The 18733-nt window shown below is 42.7% G+C and overlaps 1 protein-coding gene across 1 annotated transcript; it reads right to left on the reverse strand.

Moving 5' to 3' along the window:
• Nucleotides 1–540: 540 nt before the first annotated feature.
• ISOC1 (isochorismatase domain containing 1) lies at nt 541–18380 on the reverse strand. The gene is made up of 5 exons (XM_080804409.1): nt 17993–18380; nt 8627–8746; nt 8313–8516; nt 6571–6687; nt 541–1776 (listed from the first exon to the last, which is right to left on the reverse strand). Exons 1-5 carry the CDS (start codon nt 18293–18295, stop codon nt 1630–1632), a joined length of 891 nt encoding a protein of 296 aa, XP_080660535.1. The 5' UTR covers nt 18296–18380; the 3' UTR covers nt 541–1629.
• Between the last annotated feature and the right edge of the window lie 353 nt (nt 18381–18733).

Genomic DNA, 18733 nt, shown 5'->3' on the forward strand with positions numbered 1-18733 from the left:
GCAGAAGGAAACAGGTATTGTTTCTGAAATGCTTGCTACTCAAAATGTGGTCCATTCTGAGCAGCCCTGGTGCACAGAGGCCTTTCTTTTAGAAATGCAAAATGTCAGGCCCTCCTGCACACCTACGAAACCAGAGTCAGTGTTTTAATGAGAGCCCAGGTGAATGACATTCATATTAAAGTTTGAGGAGCAGTAGGTTTGAAGTTCTTCAAAACTATTTCAAAACTGATTTAAAATATTTTTGATACCCAAATTGCCTTGGGGGAAAGAATACTCAACCACACCCACAAGATTGCTGGCTGCAGTTTGTTACCGTTGACAAAAGAAATCAGCATTTCTACTGCTCTTAAATAATGACAAGGCCCTTCAGGAAAATCCATTTGCCCCACCTGCAAAGAATTTTCCTTTAAAAATTCCCTTCGGTTGATAGATTCTTGAATGTCAAAAGTTTTACACTTTGGAAAAAAATATTAGAATTCCTGGCATAGTACTCACAGAGCCATGTTGTGGAGGACAAAATAATTTCATTCACATAATACATTTTCTTTAATTACTTTAATATAAAAGACAGCAGTGTTTCATATTTCACATGATATAAAAAAAAAGTTTTAAAACCCTCTGATAAGTTTTTAATGAAAATAAATTTATTGAAGGGTAGCAATGACTACAAAATTAATATCACCAAATCATGACTCAAGCCTTTGCCTTAACTGTAATATTTGGAGGGTAGGTAGAGAAAATACCAAACAAGAATATGGACGTTTGAAAACCCTATTTTATCCAGCCTGTGACTCTTCGCTAAAGCTGGTGCCTATCAGAAGACATATTCAAAATTGTTGTAAACGCATGCGGCCAAAGTAAAAAAATCTAAAACAGTTCTCCCCTGATTTTGTAACATTGCAAACCATTCTGTTTAAAAAATTAAAACAGAGAATGGCCCAATGAGTATTTTAAGGAAAAGATACCGCTAAAAAAAAGAGAGAATATTAACAGAGAATGAGTGATAGTGACTAGAATAAGAAAATTAGCATCATCAAGAAAGATACATAATTATTCAATATACATTTGTTTGGTTAGATCAACGCTACTTACTCAAGTAAGTTGACTGCATTGTGAAAGAAAGGGGTAGAATGATCCATAGGTCTGTTTGAAATTCTCACCTAATAATCCTATTTCAATCTATCTGTAAAGTAAAAGCACTGAGTCTGGTCTACAACAGACATCTTAATAATACTATGAAAGTCAAACCATTATTGGTACATTTTTTTCTTTACAGTGCACAATTTGAGAAAATGTCACAAGAATATTCATGTTAAAAAAATAATGACCAGTGGACACAATATACACAAAACAGGCACCTTCATTATAATTATTTTAATAAATAAAAGCACATTAACCCAAAAAAGAAAAGAAGAAGAAGAAGAAGAAGGTAGGCAGCACCTGAAGCCTTTGACATTTGTAACTAAACGTTGGTACCCAAATGGTCTAACTGGTTATGTCTGACTAAGAGGCGCAAAAAAGGAGCCAAGTTTTGACTTTAACATTTTAATTCTAGTAGAGACAAGAGCTTGTCCAGGCTTACAGTCCTGTCACCTGATGGTGAGCAGCATACCAGACCTTCAAATGTCCTTATACTTTGGAAAGCAGGCCTGACTCTGGAGCACTCGCCTTAATTAAATTCTGAATTTCCTTGAATTTTGGATGGTCTTTATCTGCCACCAGCTGTAGCAGAACAGCTTCACTCGTAGTCACTATGATCCCGGTTCGAGCAAGACGCTTAAAAAAAATAAAATAAAATAAAGGCAAATCAAGAAATGAGCACGACAAGGAACACTGTATTAAATAGCAAAAGCTATGGCGGGATACAATAATTAGTGTCCTCTATTAAAACCATGGTCCTTAGCCAGACCATCCAATTAAGTGATGGGGACAGATTTCCAACTAGTCACACCACAAACTGATCAGAATTATTCTCAGTAATAGTAATGTGCACTAGAAACAAGGAAAAGAAAACATGTAGCTAATGTTATGACTCATATGTGCCAGGCACAGAAGGGACATCAAGACTATGAGGGTAAAACAATGACTTTTAATTTCTTTTTTCTGTCTCCAAACATATGACATACAGCAATGTGTGTCCTTCCCATAAGTCAGAAAGAACTGGTGGTAGGAGAGCCTCGTGCAACGTGTAAGAATGTGCCCCTGTGGCACCTGGGTGGCTCAGTCCTTAAGTGCCTGCCTTTGGCTTAGGTCATGATCCTGGAGTCCTGGGATCAAGCCCCACATCGGGCTCCCTGCTCTGCAGGAAGCCTGCTTCCCCCTCCCCCACTCCCCTGCTTGTGTTCCTTTCTCACTGTCTCTAACAAATGAATAAATGAAATCTTGGGAAAAAAAAAAGAGTGTGCCCCTGGGCTGATAACAGACCCACCAGCACTGCCGCCACCATAAACTTCAGAATCATGAAACAAGAGCATAAAATTTAAAGTTTCGCTGACAGATCAAAGAATGCTGTTGCCAAACTGCCCCAGTGGCATCATAATAAAGAAGCAAGGACAGAAGTCTCAAGAAGGGAAGGAGGGAGAGAGGAGGGCAAAGAAGACAAAACTGAGAACAAGCAGGAGAGGGGTAGAGAAGGGAATGAGAGAGAATTCTAGAGTTAGAGTTGTCTTCTCTGGCCGTCTCTATTATCAGAAACCATAGGGAAAAACCTGGCCAACTGCTGTCCCTCGAACCCTCTGCTGTAAGAACCCAGGAGACAGGCAGAGACATAATTCCCAGGCAGGTCAGGGGAAAAGACCCAGGTCAGTGACTCTTCATGAAGGAGGATTCAGAACAAGAACGAGGACATCCTCCAGGAGTGAAGGTGAAGCCTTCAGACGCTTGCAGATGTGCAGGCCTAACCTTCCCACTGGCTGAGTAAACCCCTCCTTTTTGTCCCCAAGGATGCAGAAGGGAGAAGCTCAGCCCACTTCTCAGAAAGCCAGCGTGGACCTCAGCAGCCTGTGTGGAAAAGCATGCAGGGCAGCTGACCAGCAAGCTCGAGGAAAGAAAAAACAGCAGAATTACATAGGAAAGAGGGAGAAAAAACCAAGTGCACTAGTAGCCTGTATGTTGGGGACAAACACGCAAAAGTGAGTTTTTTGAAGACTTCTGGAAACTAAAGTCCTCCTCCTTTTAGTCCACTTCTGACTATCCTATCAAAACCCTTAGACATCTCCAGGACTGTGTGCTTCCCTCCCAGAGAAGAGCAGGGGACAACTGTAAGACCAGAGCAGCTCCTGCCCTGACCAGCTGGAGGCCCGGCCTGGCCTTCCTCACAGCTTGTGGTTCAATGAGGGGACTCTCAAGGATTCACTCTGACTCTTAATCACACACTTGCAGTGTCTGTGAACACGCCTGACGTGCAGAAGTCCCAAAGAAGTCAGTTCTCACTCATCTTTCTAGTTCCTCCGTGAGGCAGGAAGGATAGAGAACTGCTCCCAGGTCTACGGAAGAAAGCAGATAACCCCTGAAAACACCAGCTTTTCCTAGGGCTCTGCTGACCACAATCTGGTGGACTGATGGCAGGTCAATAGTCCCTGGTGAGAGTCGGGTCACTGTGGCAGAGGTGGGCTGGGATGCTCGAGGCACAGAAACACATCTTAGTCAACTGACGCCAACCATGGCTTCAAAACGGAGATATGGCCAAGGCTGACTGGATTAAAAAAAAAAAAATCAACCCCCGCCCCCCCGCCCCCAAATCAAGCAAAGAACCTGTGTAGGCAGAAGACGTGGCTCGGCAACATGCAAAGTTTTCAGAACCGATTCCTGGACCTTCCCACGGTGCCTGCCAACCCCAAACCGAGTGCCTGAGCAAAGAGAGAAAAGCAGGAGCTTCTGCAGACACAGGCAGGTCTGGGCACACCCACAGGCGCTATAAGGACACCTCCAGTCCTTCTCCCAAACTCTCTTTCTTTCCCGGCTGAAAATGAGGCAAAAACTTCAAACCGCACCTCTTTAATGCACACAGGTATAGGGCTCCATCGACTACCAAAGTTCATCCCCTACACTTACAAAACCAGTCCAGCAAGGTCGAAGGAAAAGTTACTCTGACCCACAAACCTCAAAATGAAAGGGCACAAAGCCATGAGACCTTCAGAGAAGGCAAAGGGGGAGGGGGCTATACCCAGTAAATTTCTAATCAACACGAACCCCCCCACCCCTACCGCAAGTCCAAGGGTATCAACTTCCAGAGAGGGTTTCATTCTATTTTATTCTGCATTTACTCTACAATTATTAGTTGAAAGAAACAATGCCTGACAAATGGTTGGTGCTCAAAATATTCTGTTGAAGACAGCACATACCACAAACCCAGGCCCTGAATTTTCAGTAACAGTATCTATAAATCTTATTAATATAATGATCTCAACAGGCAATGTGGGTAGTCTCAGGAATTCCCGTGAGGAGCTGTGTTCTAAAGGAACAGGGAAGGCGAGCTGGCCAGACCGCTCTTTAACTTTCAAAGTCCTACAGTAAAAGAAATAAAACTAACACTTCTCCCAATAATCTAGGTACAAACTACAACACCTCCATCGAAAATTAAGACTAAGAGAAAAATCTGCAGTGTGGCACGCCTCCCCCATCGCCATCTGACCTGATTCTTTCTTTTCACTTTACAACCTCCGTGCTTGAACCCACGAGATGCTGGTTGCTCTGCCTCACCCGAAGCCACCAGAGAACCACACTCCCTCCTTCCTGCCGGGTCTGAGAAGCTGACCTACTGCTTCTACATTTTGGGTAAGACTAACCGCATGGACACAACAACAAATAATAACCACAAGAGAAATAAATGCAGCAGCTAACATTTGAATGTTTACTGCATCGGACGCCACACTAAGTGCCGTCAACACGTTACCTCACTAACCCATACCAAATCCCCCGGTGGGGTGGCTTTTCACTATATCCACTTCCCTGGTAAGAAATCTGAGGCAGTGGGGCTCCTGGGTAGCTCAGTCATTAAGTGTCTGCCTTCGGCTCAGGTCATGGTCCCAGAGTCCTGGGATAGAGACCCGCATTGAGCTCCCTGCTCAGCAGGGAGTCTGCTTCTTCCTCTCCCACTCCCCCTTCCTCTCCCACTCCCCCTACTTGTGTTCCCTCTCTTACTGTCTCTCTCTGCCCAATAAAATCTTAAAAAAAAAAAAGGAAGAAAGAAAGAAAAAACTCTGAGGCACGTGTACTAGATAACTTGTCCCTAGACACACATTTACAAAACGCCAGGCCTTGCATTCAAACCCCTAATATCCCTCCAGTGTCCAGACTCCTAATCACTGAGATGAGACAACTTCCCAAAGACAGTCAGATGGTAAAGAGGGTCACCATGTTTGTATCCCCAGTGTTAGGAGGAGACAGAATTGCCAACGATCATAATTTTCTGTAATAAATGCCATAATAAAGACACGTCTCAAAAACTTATTTGAGTGGAGGACGAAAGTCCTTGCAATTTCTTTATAAGCAAGATTGTTATTTTTGGATGTTTTTAGTTTTCCACTTCTGTGGAAACACTTCAAGTTCTGGCCCTCATCCTTCCTAGAGAAGGGATGGCCAACCAGGGCCTTAAAGAAGCTGCTGCTGCCAGCTCCCCACTTGCTTCTGCCTCGGCCCTCTGCACAGACTTTTCTCCTTTCTTGCCTATACTCTCTCATTTGCCCTACCTCAACACTCCTGGGAACACTTTCTGTGTTTGCAATCCAACACAGAAAGTGGTTCATAGGCCAGCTTGGGCCTGAACACTGGAGGATCTCAACAACGACAAAAAAAAAAAATCTGTATTTCCCATTCTCAATAAAAATCATCAGTTAAAGAACATGGCAACTCAATCCACACGGACATGACTCTAAAATTATTACAGAACTAGAATTAAATGCGAGAGAGAGAACAATCTACAATATGGAGTGAGTGTTTCAAAGGATTATGTGGTAGTTTGCCTTTCAACAGTCTTGGAAGAGAAAATGCTTACAAAGAGTACTGTTAAGCAACACTGACAAAATATCTCTGATTCCCTGACTATGGTCCACCCTGATCCTCTGGGGCAGACAGCCAAGAAATACTGTGTGTGAGTGGTGTCCAGAGGCAGTGACACACCTCCCATTGCCCAGAAACTCAAGACGGAGGAAACCCAACAGAGGTTGAACCAGGCTTAGGCTCCCCCATGCCCTAGGGTTGGGCTGAGTTAAACTAGGTGGGCTGTTTCTGATTTGCAAATCTCTCAGTGATGCAAATTAAGCTTACTAGAAGGCTTCTTACAAGTTCATACATCAAACCATAGCAAAGTCATGAGGAAAGATGTATGAGAGCTTCTGGTATCACTAGAAATCTAGATCTGAGGAGATGGAAGATATAAAACAAGATTTAGTGGCAAGACCTCAAAGGTCGGTCAGCACACCACCAAGACTCCAGAAGTCAGTGAATCTGAAGTTGTCAAAAGACACGCAAATTGAAGATGTCAATTTTTCATTGCTATGAAGTATTCATGATTCTTCAAATTAATCGGGAAAAATTGATAAATTACTCATTTTCAAAGAGGACAATTACCTCAAGAGCAAACATCCGGTCCATCATGCTTCTCGATGAGGTGGCATCAGCAACAATATGAACCTCAATACCTCGGCCCACTAGCTCCAGAGCTGTCTGCTGGATGCACACATGAGTCTAGGAGGAACATTAAAAATCCTATGTAATAATGCGGGCACACGTTTTACAAACATGTGACAACATGATAAAGCAGAAAAAAGCACTATAGTTCTCATGACCTTGCCCTCCATCTGGCTTTGCCTCTAACTTGCTAGGTCATCTTGAAAATAAACATCTCAGGCTTTGGTTTCCTCACTGTAAACTCAGAAACAATTCCATCAAGCTTCCTCACACTAGGATCCTTGAGCATATACTTGGAGCTCCGTGACAATTTTTTCAAAAGGATTTTCATCTGTCATCTGGATGACCTTCCTAAGGCTGACTACTACCACTCCGTTTTGATACTGCTCATGGTTGGGTTTATTTCTGAACTCACTCTGAGTGCCCAACACAAAGAATGAGTCAGCAGTACTGTACATGGAGAAACAAGTAGAAAAACTAAGTTGGTACGAGGTACCCAGTAGTAAAGGTAGGCCAAGTTAAAAATAACAAGTGACAAAGGCAAAAAATATCCAGTATACAGCACAAGCAGATGTATCATACAGATTCCGTCTTTGTAGGTACTAACTTGTAACAATTCATTAGCAGACAATACAGAGCAAAACCATGCCCGACAAGAGCTCTGTTACATAAGCAATGAAAGCACATTTCAATAATACCAGGATGCCAACCTTATGTGCATGTGACGAGTGAGCTTTGGAGAATTATCAACTGGCATGCCATTAAAATTGGCACTGGAGGACTGTTCAAAGATGATTTTGATTAGGCATGAGGTATAATAATGACGAATGAGCAAAAAAAGTGCCCAAGTCAGCAAAAGTATTTGGCATGACATATTTGTATCAATAGGCTTCCTCTGTATTATCATTATTGAAGTCAAAATACAAAAATATTTAATGCACACCTAAAACTAAGGCTGCATCCTTCTACTCTTAAAACCTACAGTAGAAAACCTACCATCATAGGTATATTAAATTTATACTATTTGGATTTCAGTGTATTTATCGGTTTTTTTCCATAATTTAAAAATTTAATTCAATAGCTGTTTAAATGCTTTGAATAAATACATATATTCTGTATATACAAATGCCAAGAAAAAGATTAAAAAAATCATTTTAATCCACATAAAGAATCCTTGAGTATTTTTTTTCCTTCAAAAAGGTACGTAAGTGATTCAAGTAGGAAGGACAAGAACTACATAACTTCTGAGGTTTTTCTACAGCAAAAATATGACCAAGGTGAAATGCTATAACACATAAACAAAAATAACGCCTCTGAATGTAGGCTGATCGATTCTTGTGCCTCTGCTTTTAACTACTACTTTTGGGGCACTGTGTTTTTCTGCTGTGATATGCATCCCTTAACCAGCTACCTGCTCCAAGCAAGTTACAAAGAATGTGTGTTTTAGTTTCCTCATCTGTAATAGGGGGAGACCCAAAGTACTTCATTGGCTCAGAAAGTCACTGGGAGTGTTGAATGACTGAAGAGCTACAGATCACTGCCATGCAAAGAGTCCACACTCAGTGAAGGGTGGTGGATGTTTCTCATCATTACTATCACCTACCACCTAGCCTACACATAAAATCGCACTGCAGTTTTTCTACAAATGACACTGTACCCCAAACATAACAAAATGTACTTACTTCTACTCCAAATAATACAACACTCCTGACTCCAGGAATCTCGGCTAATGCTGCTTCTACTTCTGGTATTACCATTGAAAACCTGGTCTTTGGAAGGACCAGTTTTACACCTGTTAGGTCAATTTCTTGAACGGTGCTTCCAAGACCTTTAGGGTACTGTTCTGTTACAATAACTGGAATTCCTAACATTCGGGCCCCTTGTAACTGGAAAAAACAAACAGAAAACAAGGATAATTAGCAATTTATGTATTTTGTAACCATATAAATGTATACCATGCTTCAGGGAATTGGAAAAAATAAACAAGCAAACATACCAATCTTTGTCCCACGCTAATAATATCCCCAAAATATTTGATGGCTGGTCTAAATCGCTCCTGCATATCACAGCAGAAAAACACAGTGCTTGAAGGTGTAAGATTTCCCAGGGTGGTGAGCTGAGGAAAGAAGAAAAAAGAATGATTTAGCACTCATTATACAAAGACATTTATTTTCAGTGGAGGTCAATAAAGGAGAAAAGTGTTCCTACTGTTTGACCTAGTAAGTCAATTTCTGCAACTATTATCCAAAAGAAGTGATCTGAATTATTGAAAAAAAAAATTATCCACAAGGATGTTGACTGAATTGTTTTTAATAATGAAAATGAGAAAACCAAGGACCAACGATACAGAAAAGACTTCACAACGTTTAACACACTCCCATGAGAAAATATTTTTTAGAGAACTAAAATAACATATGCAAATAAGTTTTTAAAAATATTTGAACCATCTATGAAGAAATGCTCATGATCTAATATTAATTTTAAAAAGAGAGCACAGGGGCGCCTGGGTGCTCAGTCGTTAAGTGTCTGACTTTGATTCATATCATGATCCCAGGGTCCTAGGATACAGCCCTGCATTGGGCTCCTTGTTTGGCGGGAAGCCTGCTTCTTTCTCTCCCTCTCCAGATGCTTGTGTTCCCTCTCTCGCTGTCTCTCTCTCTGTCAAATAAATGAATAAAATCTTTTAAAAATAAATAAGTAAATAAATAAAAAGAGAGCACTGAAGTTCAGCAGTATTTCAATCATGTAAAAATATAAATAGAATGTAGAAGCAAATACATGTAAATATTAACAAGTAGTTACACAGTTATGGGTGTCAGTAATATTTTTTCTTTATACTTTTCTTACCTTCTCCAAATGCTATTTAAAAACCCTTCCCAAACGTTATTTAAAAGTACACATCGCTTTTACTGTTAGAAAAAAAATGTTATGATGGTAAACAACTTAAGTTTGATGATGGCATTGCTTCTAAGTACAAAAAGTAACCCTGAAAATAATCTGTAGCAGAGACTATGGAACATAAAACTAAAAAATCAGAACAAATTCAGAACTGCCGCTGTCATCAAGACAGAAATATTAAGATGCTGTTCTCAGGAATAACTTCTCAGAGTTCAAAAAAAGAAATGCAATGAAATAATGCCAAGCACATCACCACTGTTCAATGGACAGACATAAATTGGACACCTGCATTCGTCAACAAATTCATCACCATCAGGAAATTAATGAATTAAGGTTAAAAACAGGTATTAGATTATCCAGCTTGACGTTAATTGCCATAGTTGGTCTACAGTAACAACGTGGGCCCAAGAGGAGTCTACAAAAAAGTGGAAAACCGCTGGTGAATGTTAAGAATTTCATGTCACTCATGCATTCTTCAAGGTCCATGATGCTGTTCTTCCTGCCTTCTCAAATTTCAGAAAGCACTGCAGAGGACGCAATCTGGTCCTGGATGAACCCATGCCCCTCCTCTTACTAGCCAGCCCTTAGATCTCCCCTCAATTTTCCCATTTTGCCCAAAAACCACCCATGGATAATGTCTGTTAATAATTTTCTAGAGAAAACACTGTGTCCCAATTACATGGTGGTGGCTTCCCCACCAGCCTGGCCCTACACACTCCCAGGAAACACTTACTACAGGAATTAGGTGCATCATTAAAAGGAATCTCTTATCCTTCCAGTGAGTTTATACTTCCTTATCTATGTGCTGGTCTGAGGAACTCTGGCACCCATCTCCCTCTACAGACCAAATTCATGGCAGAATGGGAGTGCCATCTGTAATGCTAACACTATGTAAAAGGTTTTCCTACTTTGCCAATAAAGGATGATCAAAATAAATATTCAAGCATCTTAAATTATATATTCTATCTTTAACTGTTCGCTCCCTTAAATTTTTAATGCAAGTATCATTTTCCAAAGCAGGGAGTGTGACATATATATAAGTACCCAGGACACAATTTTTAAAACCAATCACTATTTATGAATACGTATTTTAAATTCTCAGTAAAAATTAAATTCTGGATCAAAGGGCTCAAAGTCTAAGTGGATCCCTAGACACCCACAATATGTTTAGGGCACATGACAGAATGCAGTTTACCTGCAACTGGTCTGTTTCAAATTACAGCAATGCAACTCAGTCATTCTCGTCATTCCACGGCAGTGAAAGAAGTAAGCAAGCAAAGTAAGCCAAACTAAGTGTGCCAGATGGCCAAGCATTATCATACGCAGAGCTCATAGCCGCTCTATCTCTAGCTCGCAGATCTCACCTCAGGTAACGGACGAACTCTGTACACATTCCCAACAAGTTTAGTCCTCCTGACCCTAAACTCACAGAAGGTTATGAACAGCAAATCAGAAAGTAAGCAGCTAGAGACACGCAAACCGGTATCAGCAAGAAATGATAGGTGACAGAAAAAAAATTCAAAGTACACTAAAAGCAGATCAAAACTCAACTAGTTCCACATCTAGACTTCTAGTGGAACAGTATGTATATAATAACATAAATTGGGACATCATTTTAGCACACTCAACTAAGAAAATGTTAAATTATATAATACTTCAGGACTATGATATTAAAATGGCCAAATGTATTGGGATACATAAAGGAATAAAGCCTTACCTATCCAGAAACCCTAAATATTCAGAGTTGTGGTCTCCTGGTATTTCTGTTCCTATCTCCTTTCAGCTGTGAGGTCTCCTATTCTGGGCAGGGGGACACATCAGATATATGTCATAGTAGACACAGACTGAGGATGTCAAAAATGCAGCCACAAAATCCTCACCACCTTGCAAAACCCTCCTAGTATAGGAACTCATCTATTAACCTTCAGCAAACAGAGAAATGACAGAGATAATGTGACAAGGCATGTTCTTGTGCAGAGATGACTGGCTATAATTTAGTGAATCAAAAATGCCCAGACAGCCTCCTCTCAGTAAGTCAGAGTTTAACTCCTGATATCCCTCTTGGATGTGGACTGTATAAAATGACTTGCTTCCTCAAAGTAGAATATAGAGGAGGCAACAGGATGACTATTTACAATGGAAAAAATCTGCAGACACTGCCTCAGCCAGGTGATCAAAACTGAGAGAATCAGTCATGCCACATCGCTAGTATATCGACTTGAAAAAACGTGATAAGAACAACCTTCACCATCTGCCTCTCAAAATCCCACAGCCCCATTTGAAGCGTGCAAAAAACATCAGATAAACTAAACTGAGATACATTCTACCAAAATATCTGACCAGTACTCCGCAAAACTGTCAATGTCATCAAAAACTATACAATACAATACAGATAAAACAAGTCTGAAAACCCAAGGGAGCCTAGGAAGACATGACAACCAAACATAATTAGTATCCAGGAATGGACTGTGGAAGAGAAAAATGGCATTCGGGAAAAGCTAGTGAAACGTGAATAAAGTGTAGAACTCAAGAGATTCGAATGTACCAGTGCTGGTTCCTTAGCTGTGACAAGCATTGTGCCCAGCAATGTAAGTCGACAGTCAGGGGGGAAACTAGGTACAAGTATCCAGGAACTCTCCAGGCTATCTCTGCAACTATGCTCTAACACTGTGCTAAAACTAAAAGCTTATTTAAAAACAACAACAACAACAACAAAACAACAACAACAACAAAGAGGTATCCCTACGCTATGGTAGTTGGGGAAAAAAAATTGCTACTTTTGATAAGCCAGAAAGAAGGCTTTGAGGCTACAATAAAATGGAGAAAAAACAAAACAAAACTACCCTCAGAAACTCGAACCATGTCCCACCAATCCATCCCCCAAATTCACATGAATTCAATAAGTTGCTATTCAATTACACACTGACTCGAAAACCCAGGGACTTCTTAACTTGACTCATGAATTTCTCTTAAAGCAAAACCTCGAAGATAACTAAAAATGCTGCTCAGACATACGCTGCAACTGCAAGACAGCAAATTAAAAGTACACTGGGTCAAATGCTGTCACAAGTTAAAACACAGCAATTACAAATCATTGCATATTCAAGAACCATGAAAAAAATCACATATAAAAAATGTGTGTGTGCGAACATACACACCTTCATTTATCTATATATCTGCAAACATCTCTATACATGCACATACATAGATAACACATATCTCAATAAACATTCAAATACAAAAAACTGGTCAGAACCTGTAGCACCCTTCAGAGATCAATTTCAAGTATAAATTTTTGTCCACTTTCTTAAGAAATGTCACAGCTGGACTCTAACCAGATTTAACAGTTAAAAGACTTTTCATCCCCAAGTCCCATTATTACATTATTATGTTATCATGACAGTATATGCCCCTCTTCATTACCACCTGTGTTCTGACCATTTTCTAACAGCAGCTGTCCATCCGCAAGAAACCTGTGCTTCCTTGGCTAAATGCCCCCAGTTACTCAGGACAGGCACATACACGGAGGCTGGCCTTGCTCAGGGATGCTCTCTCTGTGCCTCAGGTCTGTGTTTCTACAAAACCAATTCACGTTGAGTGTTTTATGTTGAATTGTGTCCCCCAAAATTCGTATGTTGAATTCCTAACCCCCAGGACCTCAGAAAGTGACCTTATTTGGAAATAGAATCATTGAAAAGTAATTAGTCAAGATGAGGTCACACTGGAGCAGGGTGAAGGCCGACACCAACATGACTAGCATCCTTATAAAAAGAGGCAATCTGGACAGAGAAGGCCTTGGGAACATGAAGGCAGCAATGAAGGTGATGGGTCTATACACCATGCAATGCCAAAGATGGCCAGAAAACCAAGAGCCAGGAAAGAAGCATGGAACACATCCTCTCTCACAGTCCTCAGGAGTTGACCCTGAATGCTAGCCTCCAGAACTGGGCGGAAGTAGGCTTCTGTTGTATAAGCCACTCAGTGTGTGGTACTTTGTTTTAACAGCCTTCTAGTGAGAACTACTACCGTGAGTAAACTGTGTGTCTTTAGGAATTATTAAAGTTTGGAATTGTAAATGGGATGTGTTCAAAACCGAGGCAGTCTATGAGAGTCACAAGATAGGCATGATGTACTTGGGAGAGAGTCCCGAAGGGATGGTCGGGTATCAGTATTTCCTCTCAGAAATGTTTGCAAGGAAATGTGATTACCACAGCTACAGCAAGGCCTTGCTCCCCTGGGGTAGCAGAGCTGTGGGCAATAGAATCTGAGACCAGATCTCAATTTCCCTAAATTCAATTACATGAAATCAGACAAATCATTTACATTTTCAAACAGCAGTGTCTTAATCTGTAACAAAGCAACAAAACAGTATCTACCTCAGAGGGCTACTTCAAGGATTAAATGGGCTTCATATAATCAAACAATAACAAATAAATAATAAATTCATAGTCCCTACTCTCAAACACTGCTTATTTACAGGTAGCCTCCACTAAGGGGAAAAAAGTATGCAATGCTTGGGGCAGTAATACAAAATGTTAAATTTTTTTTTTAAGTGACACACACACACACACACACACATTCTCTCTCTCTCTCTCCCATCAAACCAATGGGGGAGAGACAAACCACATCCCTCACATTCCAGCTGTTCCCTCTCAGTGCCCTGACACTACTCACCTCACAGAGATCTGTCCCACCTGCTTCTCTATTCTGTTTCTGAGCACTATTATCTATCTGCTCCTCCTACATGCTCCCACAGTAAAGGTTTCATAATCAAAAATCACCACCTTCAAACTAGCAAGCCCAAGGGGAAACAGATTCCTTTCCTTCATCTTCCCAAACCAGGTCTTCTCTCCCTTCCCACCATGAACTCTCTGGGGTCTCTTCTGGCTAATAAATGCCATGCCCTCTGTTAAAAATAATAATAGAATATTAACAGTAGTAATAAACCTCTACGAAAGTGAAGGTGCTCTGGAGCCAAATACCTTCCCAATTAACCATCTCAGGAAAGGTCAAAATAACCTTCCCAGGGAAGCCCTTATCTCCCACCCACACAAAGCTGCCAGAGCCTTCCCTCCCACATACAAAGGGAAAATGGCCTCACTGGCATCCTCCTCGTCATGTCCACTTCTTCCTCTCTTCTGTCTGGGCTCTGCCTTCCATGGTGACAAGCTGGAAAATACACTGGAGGTGGTAGGATATCAAATGTACAGGAGTTTCCAGGATTGAATGTTTCCATTAGTAAAAACTTGGGAAATACCTTAGGAAAAATTAAAACTTGGAAGTCATAAAAATGACCTAAATTCCCACTGTTCAATCCTCTCATTTACATCTCTTCCTTTGTGTCTCAAAATGCCTCGGACTTCAAGCATTCTGACAAAGCAGAAGACACATAAACCTTGCTTGAAACATGAGCTGTCTTCAGCTACCTGAGCTGTCAGCAGACACTCGGTCCCTGTGAGATGATTTCAGAGAAGAAGACACTCAAAAGTCCAATATTCACAATGGGGATCTCAAAGATCAGTCCCCACAGAACCACTAACCCACTACAGGTGCACACAATACGGCACAGGCAACCACTGTGTGTTACAAGGTCATGGCAGCAGCAGTCAGAACAAGCGTGAAAGCAAAGCCACTCCCCTATGTAAATTAAGAATATATTCTAGAATATAAGTATGTGAGCCAGGGCCCTAGAGGCTCTAAGGTCTAGTTCAAGCAAATAACAAGTTACATTATTTAAGCAGAGGACGACATATGGCCAAACTTATGCTCTCTGTCCCTGCTGCTGGGAGAAAGGGACCATCAGGCCCCAGGAGCATGGCCTCACTGAAGGGCCATCCTGAGTCTTCTTAAGTGATAGGCACTGATTCCAAAGAACAATGAACACCAGCAAAACAAATGATATCACAAGCTAAAGTTTGTGGCCTGTTCTCTATTCTGCTTGATATTTTCATTAAGCATGAGAAGAGAAGATGAATGCTATGGTCAGCCACCAGGGAGGGCCTTCACAAGCTTTGATGGCTCCACCATTACCAGAGAACCTTGAGCAATTTCTTCCATTTTCTGCTATTTTGCAAAATGAGAGGTTATCAGGTGAGGAACAAGAATGGGGTCTTATCCATGTTTGAATTCACTGTGCCAGGCACTTAAAGCTGCCACTCAAATGTTTGTGTGATGAACTCTACGGTCTCAGTTAGCTATAAAATGTCCGTGTCTGTAGGATTACACAGCTAGGTTCCAAAAACATGTAATAAATTGTTCATGAAAAGAACTATCTTCCCTTTCACTTCTAAGTATATATACAATAAGTACACATATGTCTATATTAGAGACATATACTCATATACATATAAATAGGTATCAGAATAGCTTTATGGGTATATATGGAATGTATGTAGACTTCCACATTTATTTTATGGCTGGAGGAGGCACCGGGCTGAAGAAGTCAATGTATTATTACTAAAACGAGACAGCATTAAGAAAAATACTGTTAAAAACTTTAAAATATTTAAGGCATTATGTAACAGACTTTTAAGAACTCTTGGGCTACTTAATGAGATATAAATAATATCTTTAAAAAGACTGAACAGAGTTGTGCTATTATAATTATTATTTTAAACATCACCACCAAAAAAATGTTATCTCCTATACCAAGCAAAATATCTCAAAAGCCACAAGTTACCTGAATTATAAAATGGCTTTTGAGAATGTACAGGACATTTCAGGTATACACATATACATTACTAATTTCCAGAACGTTTCATTAAAAACAGTTGGCAGACATGGGCCTTGAATTTTTCAAAATAAGTCAGTCTTATCTTGCAGGGGAGGGGAATAGACTTAGAGATGTGGAGTGGGGGGGTCACTAGTTTGGTATAATATCTTATTAGGTATAGCCCACCCTCCCTCCCAACCACTACAGAAAATGCATCACAAAGAAGTCTGCATCCTCAGGTCAGCTGCAGACCTCCTCAGTTAGAATTTGGATTCTGGCCTTTATTAATGGATTTGTCAAAGGTGCATCCAACTTCTTGGGTATTTTGGCAACAATAACCTAAATACAAGAACAAGGAAGACTGCAGAGAGGTGTCAGCCACGAAAACTCTTGAAGACATAAAAATGGGGGGGTGGGGGTGGAGGGAGTTGTAGTAAACACCTACCAACCACCATTCTCACAATTCTCCGTATGGACAACAGGGCAAATTCTGGGGTATCAGAGATCATCCCTTTAGAATCCCCACAGGGCTAAACGGTGGATCCTCACAGCCTTTGTCCTTTGAACACAGGAAATTTATCCAGGTAAAAGTATCTGCTTTGGAAGCTTCTTGCAGGAGTGCTGGGGCTGGCATGGGTGCTGTGGTGATAAGAAACAAAACCAATTCTGTAGCTACTGACTACAGCTGGGGGGAAGAAAAATCTAGAGAATAATCTTAAGAATATGACAAGTAAAAAAAAAAAAAAAAAGAAAAAGAATATGACACTTGAATATTAAAACGCCTTCTAAGCCTGATTCCCACATTTCAGTTTGGTCTTCTGAAGAAATGGCTTATCAGTTTCTCAACAAAAGAAAAATTGTTGATAGTGTAGCACCTAAAATATATCTTATGTTCTCTCTTTCCAAAAATAAAAATCCTCCAGTGAATCCTCTGAGCGTAAAAAGAACAAGAGACAGGCCCGCATAGTTATTAGTGCATGATTTTTAAAAATATATATCTATATATATTTAAAAGCTATAAAATCATCCTCAGGTGCAATAACTTTCTCAGCCAGCACCATCGGGAAATCCTGGTGGAGGGAAAGTTGGGTGATTAACAAGGTATTACAGTCCTGGCGTCAAATGACTTTTTGAAGGTAGGCGATGCATATATAATTAAGAGATCCAGTAACCGGTTACCACGATGAGGCTACGCAAAAGGTTATTTCACTTAAGGTTAACGGAGGCTTAAGCTCCAGGAACTACAAACTGGAGAGAGGAGCGGGGGAAAGGCCTGACTCCTGAAGTTTGTGTTTCCGCAAGTGGTAAACAAAACTCCGGGTAACAAACCCTAAGGCCAATACCCTCAACAACTCTTCACCCCCATTCGGCAGCACTCGCACAGAAAACCACAGCGAGTACCGCACAGCCCTTCGGTTACGCAGGCGGCTGGACTTGCTCCTGGCACACAAAGCGGATGCGGCCGGTCGAGGACCACACACGTGGGGGCGTTCTCGCGTGCCCGGACGCGCCGGGAGGCCCACGCCCCCGCTTCGGGCGAGGACAGCTGGTGACCGTCACCTTCCGACTGGCCCATTCTCTGAGCCGTCCCCGAGGACTGCGCTCGCGGCGCAGCCCTCCCGAGCCAGCGAGGCGCGCAGGGCCCGGCGCCAGCGCGGCGCGGGGCACCTGAGGAGCGCGGCGGGGGCGGAGACAGAGACGCGCGGGGACCGGCAACAGTGGCTGGGCGCGCGGCCCTCCCGCGGGACCCACCTGGATCTGAAGCGGCACGAGGCGGACCTTGCAGCGCTCGCTCACCGCGAAGCCCTTCGGCAGGTCCACGTACTGGCCCCACTCCTCCGCGAAGAGCTGCACCACGAATTTGCGGTGCATGTCGATCTGGTCGCCGTACAGGCTGAGGAACTTCTGGATGAGCAGCTCGTAGCCCGCGCCGTGCGGCACGGACGAGGGCCGCGCAAAGACCGAGAAGCAAAAGAGCACGGGGACCGTGCCCGACGGCGCCCCCGCGCCGCCGCTGTTGGGGAGCGCCGGGACAGCCAGCCCCGCCGCCGCCATGTTCCCCCGAGCGTCTGCCAGCTCCGAGGCCAGCAAGGCGCAGACAGGGCCGGCCGCCGCGGCCCCGCCTCCCCGCGCCGCCCTCCCGCTCGGGAAGGCGAAGGGGCGGGCACTGGCGGCCGCGGCTCGCGCGCCTTCCCCCGCCCCGCAGAGGGCGGACCGCGGCAGAGAACCGGGCGGTGGGGCCGGAGGGCGCGCCAGCCAGCGCCTGCGCTCGCCGCCGGGACCGCCCCCTCCAACCTGGACCTGGCTAGGCGGCCACCGTGCGCGTCTAGTGCGCAGGGGAGGTGTGTGGCCCCCAATTCCCCCGCGCTCCGCCCACCATCGAACAAGGCTGTTCGCGGGGAGTTACGTTCTGTCTGGGGACCGAGGGCTGCCCAGCTTTATCTGCCGGGACGCGTTACTTGTTGGCCTTGTGCAGAGGCAGGGTGGCAGCAG

Source organism: Martes martes (genome assembly GCF_963455335.1).
Source record: "Martes martes genome assembly, chromosome: 5".
Lineage (NCBI taxonomy): Eukaryota > Metazoa > Chordata > Mammalia > Carnivora > Mustelidae > Martes > Martes martes.

What these genes read in the sequence shown, in the direction of transcription:
- ISOC1 (XM_080804409.1), bottom strand. Translation starts at nt 18,295, where the DNA reads ATGGCGGCGGCGGGGCTGGCTGTCCCGGCGCTCCCCAACAGCGGCGGC. An exon ending in TCGTGCCGCTTCAGATCCAG is followed by an intron (nt 8,747 to 17,992) that starts GTGGGTCCCGCG and finishes TTCTTTCCTCAG; the next exon opens with CTCACCACCCTGGGAAATCT. An exon ending in TTGTATTATTTGGAGTAGAA is followed by an intron (nt 6,688 to 8,312) that starts GTAAGTACATTT and finishes TGTTCCTCCTAG; the next exon opens with ACTCATGTGTGCATCCAGCA.